This window comes from Epinephelus moara, chromosome 24, assembly GCF_006386435.1.
Source record: "Epinephelus moara isolate mb chromosome 24, YSFRI_EMoa_1.0, whole genome shotgun sequence".
Classification (NCBI taxonomy): domain Eukaryota; kingdom Metazoa; phylum Chordata; class Actinopteri; order Perciformes; family Serranidae; genus Epinephelus; species Epinephelus moara.
Window position 1 is genome coordinate 511,543 of NC_065529.1, and position 13,537 is coordinate 525,079.

The 13,537-nt window shown below is 41.7% G+C and overlaps 1 protein-coding gene across 1 annotated transcript in view; it reads left to right on the forward strand.

Moving 5' to 3' along the window:
* LOC126386418 (dihydropyridine-sensitive L-type skeletal muscle calcium channel subunit alpha-1-like) overlaps nucleotides 1-13,537 on the forward strand; it is a 509,728-nt gene that overhangs the window by 414,169 nt on the left and 82,022 nt on the right. The window contains 1 exon segment of the mRNA XM_050038752.1: nucleotides 9,191-9,321. Within this exon segment, the coding sequence (XP_049894709.1) occupies nucleotides 9,191-9,321 (131 nt within the window).

Sequence of the window (13,537 nt, forward strand, 5' to 3'; positions counted from 1 at the left end):
GTGTGTTTCATGCAGCCAAAACTAGCCAGACCACTATCTGGCCTAGCTTTTACCGTATTTCTGGCTTTTTCTGTTACTACAGCATGCACTTTGGATTTGTCCATTTTCCATGTTTCAGACTTTTTTTCAGATGCCTCTGAGATAACAGAGGGGGGAACCTGTGAACTCCTCTGGGTGTAACACTGCTTTTATCAAGTTAAAATCTTTATCAATCCACTGCACTGTAAGGCTTAGTATGCACTGTAAGGCTTAGTACATCCCAACTCAATATATCAATTGTAAAACTGATGGCAAGGATGTCACAAGCCAGTAGTTCAGCAGACAGTGAGATTTGGACATTACAACTCTCCAAGCCTGAACCTCAGTACTGGTGGGCCACAAGGCTGTGTGCTCAGCCCTGCCCTCTACTGTCTGACTGTTCACCCACACACCCCCAGAACACAATCATAAAATTTCCAGATGACACCACAGTGGTGGGACTCATTTCCAATGATGATGAAACAGCTTACAGAGATGAAGTCTACAAATTTACAATGTGGTGCATGGAGAACAACCTGTTGCTCAACGTCAAGAATACAAAGGAGCTTCTGATTGACTTCAGACGGCAGCAACACGAGCACCCTCCACTCAGAATAGGAGGAGAAGAGGTGGGGAGGGTCCCCAGTTTTAAATTTCTGGAGGAAAGAAGGATATTAACCGACAATACCCACCCATGCCACCATCTCTTCACACTGCTCCCCTCTTGAAGATGCTACAGGGCCCTGAAGTGCCGCACCACCAGACTTAAGAACAGCTTCTACCCTACAGCCATACACGAACTGAACTCCCACCCATAACCCGACTGACGACTGGGCAGTGGGTAGCGGGGTTCCATATACTACATCAGGCTTTGAAACCACACATCCTCCACAATGGAGAAAGGTTGGTCATCTAACATGGTGAACTCAATCACCATGTTAGTGATCCCTTTAGCTTTGGCACTGTCCATGGGGAATTTTTTTTCCTTTCTCAAACGCTGTAGTTATCAAGGACTGAGTCTTGCTGCTGGGCGTTTGTGCTTTCTTGTCCAGTTAATCTCTCCTCTTTTTATTAGCTTTCAGGTAATCATTGCACACTTCTTTGTGTCTGTTATGTAAATGGTTGATGAGATTTGATGACTTAAAAATAAGACACAATGCACTCACTCACGATTAATCCTTAAAGTCTGGGTCCTGTATCCTTAAAGCAAGTAATAATGAAGTAAAGATCAGGACAGCACTCCAATTTGAATTTTTAATATTGCCACACAGATGTTTTGGGCGAGACGCTCTCCCTCAGGGTGTATTCTGGCAATGTCAAAAACAATATACATAGGTGTGGTTAATTATAGGTGACCACAGCCAACACAATAGGTACATCCCAACAGGGGGAGCCACAACTTTTCATGACCATAAATCTTATGGATTACAGCACAGAAGCATGAAACAACCCAAATATATTAACTTAATAAAAAACAGAAATAAACTAACTTCATAAAAAATTTAACTTAATAGAAAACAACTGAATGAAATCTGATTGAAATCCCCTCATTCATCCCATTGGGGATGAGGGTTTTAAGGAAATATATCCAATATATCTCCCTTTGGAGAAGGATTCTGTCTCTACTACTGCCTCTCTATGGCCACTGTCTAGGTGCCTGTGTAATAAGGGTCGCTCAGGATGTGGTTGTGACTGTTTTTGCCAAGCCACAGATGATTTATCATCGTGATTATGAATAGAACACTTGTGTTCACTGAACCTGGTTTTAACTCTCGTTTTGTTTTCCCAACATAATACAAATTACATGGACATATTAACTGGTAAACCACACGTGTCACATGTTATTCTGGCTCTAACCTTGGTGTCAACACCAGACTTAGGATGAGTAAACTGATTACCCTTGATGGAAAGGAGAAAGCCTCTAAAGCCTGGTATACACAGTCTAGGAGGCTTGAGGCAAATCTGACTTCACTAAGTAATCATGGAGGTTGAAAGACCTTAAAGACCTATAAGCAGAGTTTGAAATCAACTCTTCAATGTGTGTCAATATTTACCCACTATTCTTTAACTGATTTGGATATAGAGCTTTAATGGAGCTATATGTAAGAAATCTAAAGCAAATAGTCATAAAATCATCCTAATATGTCACAGAGACTAAGGAATAATGTTCATATAACATACTGATCTCACCGACAACAATAGTACAGCCAGAACATTCGCATTTAAAAAAACATTTTCACAGTCCGCAAATCATGTTTATGTTTTGAATTTGTGTTTTGGCCTGTTGTGCCACCCACCGCCGTCTACCAGTCACACAGTCAGTAGAGTCTCAGCATCAGTTACAGTTATGACTGAGCTACAGCAGCACGGCAAGCAGCATTAGCAGTGTCCCGGTACATAGCATTAGCAGCCAGCTCCTCCTCAGCTGTATCGCGGCGGCAGCGTTAGCAGCAGAGAAGCCGGACTTGCTGGAACGGTCCGCTGGAAAACCGAAGATCAAGGACGCGGCGACGCGGTCCTGCCACGGCAGCCGCCCGTGGGCAAACAAATCAGTCTCCAGCATGCTGCTGTCCAGGAACCTCGAATCTGTAGGGGAGGGGGGGCGGACACGACTCGCGGCAGTATTTTGAATTTGAGTGCAGTAACCGTTTTGGCCACATTCTTACACTTCTTAAAACGAAAAAATTCTGCAAGCAATTTTGACAGATGCCTGCTTTTGCCAACGAGTACTAGTAATAGCAGTAGCTGAGTCATTGATACGTAGTGCCCACATCAAGAATTGCATATTACATGTACTACAAATTACAGTTAGTCCATAATGCAGTACTAATACTGCAGGTAGTAAACTACACATACTACAGTTACTGCATACTATGTTTGTACAATATACACTGCTCAAAAAAATAAAGGGAACATTTAAATCACACATCCCAGATCTCGATGAATGAAATACTCCAGATGAAAATCTTTACTGATTACATAGTGTAATTCATTTAGAACAAAATAATGTAAGAACAACCCATGGAAACCAAAATCATTAACTCATTTAGGACTGGATTCAGAATCATACCCAAAATCAAAGTACATAGGACAACTCATAGTGTGGCTCAGTAGTGTGTATGGCCTCCACGTGCCTGTATACATTCCATACAACGTCTGGGCTTGCTCCTGATGAGACGACGGATGATCTCCTGGGGGATCTCCTCCCAGACCTGGATCAGGGCATCAGTCAGCTCCTGGGCAGTCTGTGGTGTGATGTGGCGGCGGTGGATGCTACGATACATGATGTCCCAAAGGTGCTCGATTGGATTCAGGTCTGGGGAACGGGCGGGCCAGTCAATAGCATCAATGCCTTCATCATCCAGGAACTGCTGACATACTCCAGCTACATGAGGCCGGGCATTGTCATGCTTCAGAAGGAACACAGGGCCCACTGCACCAGCATATGGCCTGACAATGGGTCTGAGGATCTCATTCCGGTACCCAACAGCAGTCAGGGTCCCTCTGGCTAGCACATGGAGGTCTGTGCGGCCCTCCAAGGATATGCCTCCCCAGACCATCACTGACCCACCACCAAACCGGTCATGCTGGAGGATGTTACATGCAGCAGAATGTTCTCCATGGCGTCTCCAGACTCTGTCATGTCTGTCACATGTGCTCAGTGTGAACCTGCTCTCATCTGTGAAGAGAACAAGGCACCAGTGGCAAATCTGCCAATTTTGGTGTTCTCTCACAAATGTCAATCGGGCTGCACGGTGCCGGGTTGTGAGCATAGGCCCCACTTAGTACTGGCCCGCCTTATGATACCACTAGTGGTGAGGGCCCTGGAAAAATGCAAAAGTAGCCAAGAATCAACCAGAAAGGATGCAGAGAGGGAAATTGTCTGTGGTCACCACCTGCAAAACCATTCCTAAATAGGGGTTGTCTTGGTAAATGCCTCTCCTTTCCACCTGTTGTCTGTCCAATTTGCACAACAGCAGGTGAAATTGATTCACAATCAGTATTGCTTCTTAACTGGACAGGTTGATATCCCAGGAGTTTGATTGACTTTGAGTTACACTGTGATGATTATGTGTTCCCTTTATGTTTTTGAGCAGTGTATTATGTATTTGCATCATGTTACAATATGTATTTAACATATGTGATTCAAACATTAACAACAGTAGTAGTAGTAGTAGTATTTGTCATCGTCATATAGTAGAAGCAGTATACTCCTACTTCTAGTAGTTGAGTATCAGTAGTCGTACGATAGGATAGGATTCACTTTGTATTGGGGATTTAGAGACACACATACACCAGCATGTCTGTGAGTTTGTGTCAGTGGTCGTTGCTTTGGTTATTAATGAGGGATACCTGAGGCAGTGGATTTGAAAGCTCTAAAACACCTCCCAATCCCGCCAAAACCATGAGTCCAATTGTCAAAACATGGATACAAACAGAGAGAGGAGATTTTCCCAAACTCGTGGATGTCTTTTTTTATGTTTGTGGTGTCAAAAGTATGTTCATGGTCGCAGGTTAGAAAACTGGTGTCCTCAGCTCTTTTCAAGAAATTTGTCATCTCAGTTTACATGGGAGCGAATGAGGAAAAATGTCGCTTCGCTGTTGTGATACACTATGTTGAAAGTATATATTAATATCTGATAGTGTACATATGTGACAATAATCATATTTGTATAATAACAGTAGAAGTATGACTAATGATAACAGCAGCAGGAGGCATCAGGCAGGACCACGGCAGCAGCACAACCACACACGTCACACCATCCATGTGTAAGTATGTTTGATTCAATACGAACTTGTCTGGAACCAGCACCATTTTCCCTACGTTTTGATGTATAAATTGTGTATGTGGAGGGAAAATTGTGGCAATGACAGTGAGTTAAAGAGAGATTTTAAAGCTGCTCTACACTCTAGCGATTATGTCACCACTCGAGCTCTGTCCCATAGAAACTCATAATAAAATTTTTGCTTTAAATTTGTATGTATGAATGGGATTTGAAAGATGACCAATGCAAGTGCAAATGCAAGAATGAAGGGAAGATGGGGAACATTCAAAAATTTGAATGTAGTTTTTGAAGGCATGAATGAAGTCATAGGACTTGAAAATGCTTGAAAAAAACTTGAAATCGTAAGTTTCATATCCACATCAATAAAGCTTGTACTTTCAATCATCATGTTCCTTGCAAGTGCATTTTTTCTCCTTTCACCAATAATGAATATTGATGTCATTGATAATAGTGTTGTCTGTGGGTTAACAATAACATGAATATACAAGATATAACATATCACATTATAGTCTTAGTAATTTTTATATAGGCTTACTAGTTATACACATAACTTAAAATGTAATGGTGTTATCATTATTATTATTATTATTATTATTATGATTATTATTATTATAAGTTTGAGGGAGGGTTTTACCCAAGCTAGTATTACAATAGCCCAGGAGGACCAATAGCAACACATCTACGAGCCTAATCACAATTGATTTTTCTTTTCAAAAGTGGTGCTGTTCAGATGCTAATTAGAATGCAGACTCCAGACTGCAAACTTCTCTCCACTTTGTGCATGTATAGGTCCTGTTTGTGCATGTGTGTGTCTTTCGGACCGACAAAAAAGACTTCACAGACTTTTTCATGCAGTTTACCTTTCAATTATTAAAACCACAGCTATAAATGTATTTGTGGAGCCATGTGTTTATGTGTCGCCACCGATTTCCTGGATAGGCTCTCTCCATTTGTTGAGCTATTTTGTTGTGCTTTATTGTAATGGGTTCATCTGTGAGACAAGCAATGAGAATGGCTGAGAGTTTATTATGACTTCATCCATCCACTTTACACTTAGCACCACTGTACTTAATGAACTACGATGGCAGGTGTGCTTGGAGTTGAAATTTTGCCATGTGTTAGTCACGCAAATGTATTCAACTCAAAATAAGGAACTGCATATCAAAAATGTAGGCTATTGGCTATGTAAAGAACAGGTAAAAAGTGTTAACACCCTGAGGTCCCCATCAAGATCTTGCTTTCCTTGTTTTCAGTCTTTGTTAGTATTTTCTGTTTTATTTTGATAGTTACCCTTGTCTCTCATTCCAGGTACTTTACTTCCTGCCCCTGTGTGTTTCCCTCCTGTGTGATTACCTGCCCCACCCTGATTGGTTTCACCTGTTCCTCGATAGATAGATAGATAGATAGATAGATAGATAGATAGATAGATAGATAGATAGTACTTCATTGATCCCAAACTGGGAAATTCTTGTGTTACAGCAGCAAGTAATCAAACAGTATGTGGACATTAGAATATAGAAATATGTACTATGTATGTAAAAATGAGTACTACTAAAATTTAAAATATACAGGCATAACATAAAATAAAAATATCAAATTGCAGGAGTAAAAAGATCATACTATATACACAACACAGTCAGAAGTGAGGTAGAGGTTGAAAAAAATTGTGCAAAATAGCTTCAAGTGTGCAATTGGTTATTACCAGCAGTGCAAACAAATGGTTGTAACGTAACTATTAAGCTATAGAGGAGAGGCTGTAGAGAGCTCTGAGTGCTCTCTGTCAGACAGAGGGAGGTATTAATTTCCTGTATCTGTCCTTGTAAGCGAAGTTGGAGAAAGAGCTCCGTTGTCTGTCTAGTATGTGGTGAAGAGGATGGTCAGGATTATCCATGATGGATAACAGTTTGTTCAATGTCCTCCTTTCCAACACTGCTTCAAACGGTTTGCACCTAATCACAGAGCCAGCCTTCTTAATGAGTTTTTTAAGTCTGTTGGTCTCACCGGCTCCGATGCTGCTTCTCTAACAGACTACAGAAAAGTAAAGTACCCCTCCTCTCTTGTGTATTTAGTCCACTTGCTGCCCTTTGTCTGTGCCAGTTGGTTCCCAGTTGTCTTAGCACATGATCTAGCCATCTCTTCCTGGTGTTCTCTAGGTTTTTGATCTGATTTTTTTTTTTTGTATTCTGCTGAAGCCCCTTGCCTTTGGAGATGTTTGTTTGTATTTTTGGACTGCTTTTTCTGTGCACCGACCTTTAGTAAAGACCTTGTGTTTGAGTCCTGCAACTGAGTCCTCTCTTTGTTGGTACCAGTCTAATAGTAAGCCAGCATAGGGTCACTTTAAGTGTTTTATTTGATGATATAGAAAACACCATGGGGGATGCAGTTCTTAGAAACAACTTTAATACAAAGTGATGAAGTTAAAATTAAAGTAATCATCTCAAAGATTTTGATTTAAATGAATGTCTGTTGAGCCACTATCTATCACTGAATGAGGTCACACAGTGGGAACTGAGCCAATGACTTACTCTTGCATTTGCAATATTAGAAAGTGGATGTCGATACATAAAAAGAGAACCATCCATCCATCCATTTTCATCCGCTTATCCGAGGCTGGGTCATGGGGGGCAGCAGACCGAGCAAAGCACCACAAACATCCCTCTTCCCAGCAACACTTTCCAGCTTCTCCTGGGGGACCCCAAGGTGTACCCAGGCCAGATGAGATGTGTAGTCCCTCCAGCGTATTCTGGGTCAGCCCCGGCCATCCTACCAGTGGGACATGCCCGAAACACCTCCAGCGGGAGGCACCTAGGAGGCATTCTGATCAGATGCCCGGACCACCTCAACTGACCCCTTTCGATGGGAAGGAGCAGCGGCTCTGCTCCGAGCTCCCTCCGGATGTCCGAGCTCCTAACCCTATCTCTAAGGCTGAGCCCAGCCACCCCACGGAGGAAACTCATTTCATCCACTTGTATCCGTGATCTCATTCTTTCAGTCACTACCCAGAGCTCATGACCATAGGTGAGGATTGGGACGTAGATGGACCAGTAAATCGAAAGCTTCGCCTTACGGCTCAGCTCTCTCTTCACCACGACGGACCAGTGCAGCGCCTGCATCACTGCAGAAGCTGCATCAAACTGCCAATCCTCAGCTCAGTGGATTCTTTTAAATCTCTTCTAAAGACTCACTTTTATCGATTGGCCTTCTCTTAATCCTGTTTTATTATTGCTGTACTGTATGTTTACTTTGTTGGGGATGGGTGTTTTTAAGTTAATTTTTTAAGGCCAATTTTATTTCTCTTGGTGGTTTTTTATGCTGGCAATTGTATTGTATGTGATATGTTTTATCTCTGTTGTACAGCACCTTGTAACTCGTTTTTGAAAGGTGCTATATAAATAAAGTTATTATTATTATTATTAATCCATCTCAAACTCCATTCTACCCTCACTCATGAATAAGACCCCAAGATACTTGAGCTCCCTTGCTTGAGGCAGTAATTCTCCCCCAACCCCGAGGGGGCAATCCACCATTTTCTGGCAAAGAACCATGGCCTCAGATTTGGAGGTACTGACTCTCATCCCAACCGCTTCACACTAGGCTGCAAACCGCCCCACTGCTTGCTGGAGGTCATGCTGTGATGAAGCCAACAGAACAACATCATCTGCGTTAAAGCAGAGATGCAATTCTGAGGCCCCAAACCAGACCCCTTGCTCCCCCCGGCTGTGTGGGAACAACTACAAAGGGATTAGGATAATCCTGATATTTTGGATCAAAGGTATCCAGATATGACCAAAACGTTTTGAAAAACACAAACTGAAGGCTTGATCTAGATCAAAACCAGGATTGAATTACATATTCTCATCTGTTTTCAGATTTTTTTTTTCTCCCTTCTGAACCACCCATTTTCAAGATTTAATCCAATTCAATATCCAACCAGATTACCTCTGAACAACTGAGCCCTGGTTTTTAAAGATGGAGACTGGATTGGTTTACAATTTACAACTACCATTTGGGTTGTGGAAAGAGCTTTCATTTGATAAAACTTTTTTTGGCCCAAAACTTCAGTTACACCCCTCAGGTTCTCATCCCTTATGCAGTCAATTTATGAAACCTGTGATAAGTGCACATTTTCACTCATTTCAACTTGTGCAGATACCTCATTGCATTTGCAAACGTCTATTTGCCTTTTTAAAAATTTACTTATAATGTAATTCTTCTTGATATAACATTTATTTTGTCTCACTTTGTACAACTTAGTAATGTAAAGAAGAGCCTGGTGAGTCTAAGGTGTTTCAAAATGGTTACTGTACAGGGGGTTAACCCTTTTTAAATGTCAATAGTTGTTCGAAAGCATACTATGCTTTACATGCCTGTCTTTGTTTTCACAGACGATGAGGTGACAGTGGGAAAATTCTATGCCACTTTCCTAATCCAGGATTATTTCAGGAAATTGAAGAAAAGAGAGGAAGAGTACTATGGCTACGGACTCACCAAGAAAAGTGCTACTCATGAGATACAGGTAAGGAGTTCATTGGATGTGTAGGGAATGATTTGATTATTCTTTGATCTTGGTCAATCCAAATTATATAATTCATGTGATTGCCACTCAAAATAGTAAAAGTAAGGATGTTGCCGACCAGGAGCTTCTGGTGGTCCCCAGGACCAGACTAAAGGCCAAAGGAGAACGAGCCTTTGGGGTAGTGGCCCCAAGACTCTGGAATGCCCTACCCCTGGCCCTGCGTTCAGTCCCATCTGAGAGCACTTTCAAACAGCAGCTGAAGACTCACCTGTACAGGCAGGCTTTCACCCACCTATAGCCAACCACCATTGTCTTCTCGTCGTATTTGTTGTCTTATTCTATGCTTTTACCTTGTTAACTTTGATGAAGCAGAATTTGATGCCTGGAGCTGGGCCTGATGGCTCCCGACCTTGTCTTCAACTATTTGGTTGGAGTCACCTTCTACTGAAATAAGTATCTTAGAATCAATCAATCAATCAATCAATCAATCAGTCAATTTTATTTAAAGAAAGGCACTCTTGCGCTTCAGCCAAAAATAAAACTGGATCAGTGCTCACAGCACAGGACAAAATAGTAGACAGTACATCAAGTGTGCCACTTCAAAAAATGACTGAACCCAAATGAAAGGAGGCTGGAGCACTCGATAAAATTGCAGAGCTTTTAATAAGGTGCAAACAGACTGACGTTTCATCGCTACTGCATCTTCTTCAGAGTCAAACAGGTACTGGTAGAACAGTGGCAGTTAAATACCCACATCCTGAAACTCAAACAGTATCTCATTGGTAAATGAGGATGAGGGAAAAATGAACCAATCCTGTTGAGACACTCATCAAAAACAGGGTGTAAAGAATCAGCAATCCATAAACAGAAAACACTCCCCCTAAGAATGATGAAGATGAGAGAAAAAAAAAAGTCCATGCGGTTCAACAGTGTTCAATGTATGAATCCAATAAGCTTCTCTTCTGAGGAGTTTGTTGACAATATCTCCACCTCTCTGTGGGGGGGAGACCTTTTCGATGCCATAAAAATAGAGAGAAGCACAAGAACCATGATTAGCGTTAACATAATGGCGTGCTATCACATAATCCATGTTGTGATTGCGAATAGCAGCCTTATGTTCAGCTGTCCTGGCTTTAAGAGGGCGTTTAGTCTGTCCCACATAAACCTTGCCGCATGGACATTTCAGTATGTAAATAACATGGGTTGTGCTGCAGTTGATAAATGAGTTAATCGTGAACTTTTTCCCTGTACGCGGATGACAAAAATATTTAGAATCAGTTGAGTTGGAGCAGTGGGTACAGTGACCACATCTATAAAAACCTAGAGGTGGGGAGGGTAACCACGTAGACCTGGGAGAGGGAACACTCAAGACAGTATGGACCAGTCTGTCTCTTAATGAGCGCGCTCTTCTAAAAGAGATCAGAGGGGGTTCAGCACAGATCTTTTTGAGGGCAGGGTCGCTTTGTAAGACGTGCCAGTGTTTTTTCATAATGTTCTTAATTTCTCCCGCAATAGGAGAGAATTCGGTGGAGAAGCAGAGACGTGGTGCAGACGAGCGCTTGGATTTATCAAGAAGGCTGGACCTGTTAGTGCGCGCTGCCCTCCAATAGGCTATCGATATATCCCTCTCAGCGTAGCCTCTTTCCAGGAAGCGCTCCGTCATTTCCACTGCCTTGTGCTCAAACTCCTCCTCAGTGCTGCAATTCCTTTTCAGTCGCAGAAACTGTCCCGTGGGAATATTTTTGATTAATTGCTTGGGATTAATGGCTATTCGCTCTCAGGAGAGTGTTTCTACTTAATGGTTTGTGATAGATTGTAGTGTCCAAACCCCCGTGTTTGTTTTTGTAAATGGTCAAGTCTAAAAAATTGATTTTTTGTTTGGATTGTTCAACTGTAAACCGTAGAAACTCTGTGGTAGAGTTAATGAAATCAAGGAAATCATTAAGCTCATCAGTGGTGCCCGTCCACAAAAACAAAATGTCATCAGTGTACCGTTTCCATAGGAGGATCATAGAGTTAAATGGGTTGTTGGCTGAATTGTGAATGAACTTATGTTCCCAATATCCCATCAATAAACATGCATACGATGGCGCAAAAGCACTCCCCATGCTTACCCCTCGACTTTGCAGATAATAGGAGCCTGCATATTGAAAATAATTTCTGGAAAGAATTATTTCAGTAAGTGTCACCAAAAATTCATTGGGGGGCAATACCTCAGTGGGGCGTGTTTGGAGATAAAATAGCAGTGCTTCAATGCCAGCATCATGAGGGATACATGTTTATAAACTTTGGACATCACAGGTTACAAGAATGAACTCCTGGTCACTCTTGAAAGAGTCTAACAATTTCAAAATGTCTGTAGTATCTCCCAAATAAGAGGGGAGATGGGAAACATGTTTCTTGAGAAAAAAATCGAGATATTGTGAAAGGGGTTCTGTAAGACAACCAATACTCGATACAATGGGTCTAAGAGGGGGGTTAATAAGAGATTTATGAATTTTAGGGAGCCCGACAGGACAAATAGGATGTACTACTGTCAAGAATTCTTTTTCTTGTTTAGTGATCCATCCTCGTGAAAACCCTGACTCCAAAACCACATCAATCTCAGTTTTATATTGCTCTACAGGATTTCGAGTTAAGGGGGTGTAGCAGCTTTTATCTGTGAGTTGAGACATGATGCTGTTATTATATTGATCAAAACTCATAACTACAATAGAACCCCCTTTGTCTGCAGAGCGAATCACAATGTCTTTTCTCTGTTCTAGTTCATTCAAACATTTTAGTTCAACATTAGATAAATTCATCTTATGATTTGCCTTCTTACAGATTTTGGATAAATCATTTTCTACCAAGTTGCTGTACGTGATGATAGAAGGATTGAGATTAGAGTGGGGAACAAAACAAGATTTCTTTTTGAATGTTGCAGCTTCTCTAACGGGCAGACGAGTCTCGTCTGTATTAGAATTTCTCAAAATGACATCACTATTAGTCAAGACATTATGTCTATGAGAGAAAAAATGTTTAAACTGGAGAGATCGAAAGAACTTGAATGTGTCAATTTTTAATTTGAATGGGTCAACATTATTAGTGGGACAAAAAGACAAGCCCTTACTCAAAATCCCAGTCTCATCTGCAGTCAGATTACATCCAGAAATGTTGATCACTGTCTGCTCCGGTTGTGTTGGGAGCGACGCAGCAGCTCGGGAGCGGGTCCTCCCCCGCCCCCTCGTCCCCCTCCTCGTTGCCCTTGACGACGAGGTTTGGCGTTGCCCAAAAAAGACTTTGTGCTGCGTTGGCTGTCCACGTCACTTGTCTGCGAGGAATCCCATTCGCTGGCCGAGGTGGAGAGTCTCTCGTTGTTACGTGGCTGTCGAGATGGGCGGGTTTTTTGAAATTTTCTCCTTCCATCTTTCCATTCATAGATTTTGCCTTCCGCATAATCCTTTGTGTCTCTTTCATATTTCTTCATTTTGTAGCTTTGCAGCTCCTGTTGAAAGGATCTCAGGGAAGTCGTGATCTTACTGGTGATTGTATTGAAAGTCTCTGTGTCAACTTGTACCTTGATTTTCGATTCCAGCGATTTGATTTCTGCATTTGTCTTTTCTTTCTTTGTCTTGGTTTTTTCAATAATCAGCAGCATCAAGTCTAGAGAGCATTTGTTCAGAATCTGTTCCCATTTGTGCATAAAGTCTGTGTCATCTCGGCCGAAAGACGGGGCCTTGTTCACGAGGAATTTGTTTTTCTCTCCAGTACTCTGAAAGGGTGATAGAGTGCCAGAGGAAGCGGGTGTCTCTCTTTCTTAAATCCTCCAGGTCTCTCTCGAGGGAAAGAATGCTTGGCGCTGGTGATTCCAGAGCTTCTTGAAATAATGAGTGCGGTAATATGATGTTAGCACCTTGTTCATCGGTGAATGATAAAGTCTCTGACCGTGTCTCAGTGGTCGCATTAATAGATGCAAATATACTCATGGTTCTTCAGAGATGGCGAGCTGCACAGAGAGGGAGGTCGTCCTGGAAGATCTCCAAGGTTACAGTGGTGTGAAAAAGTGTTTGCCCCCTTCCTGATTTCTTACTTTTTTGCATGTTTTCCGCACTTAAATGTTTCAGGTCATCAAACAAATTTAAACATTAGTCAAAGATAACACAAGTAAACACAAAATGCAGTTTTTAAATGAAGGTTTTTATTAATGAGGAAGAAAAAAATCCAAAGCTACATG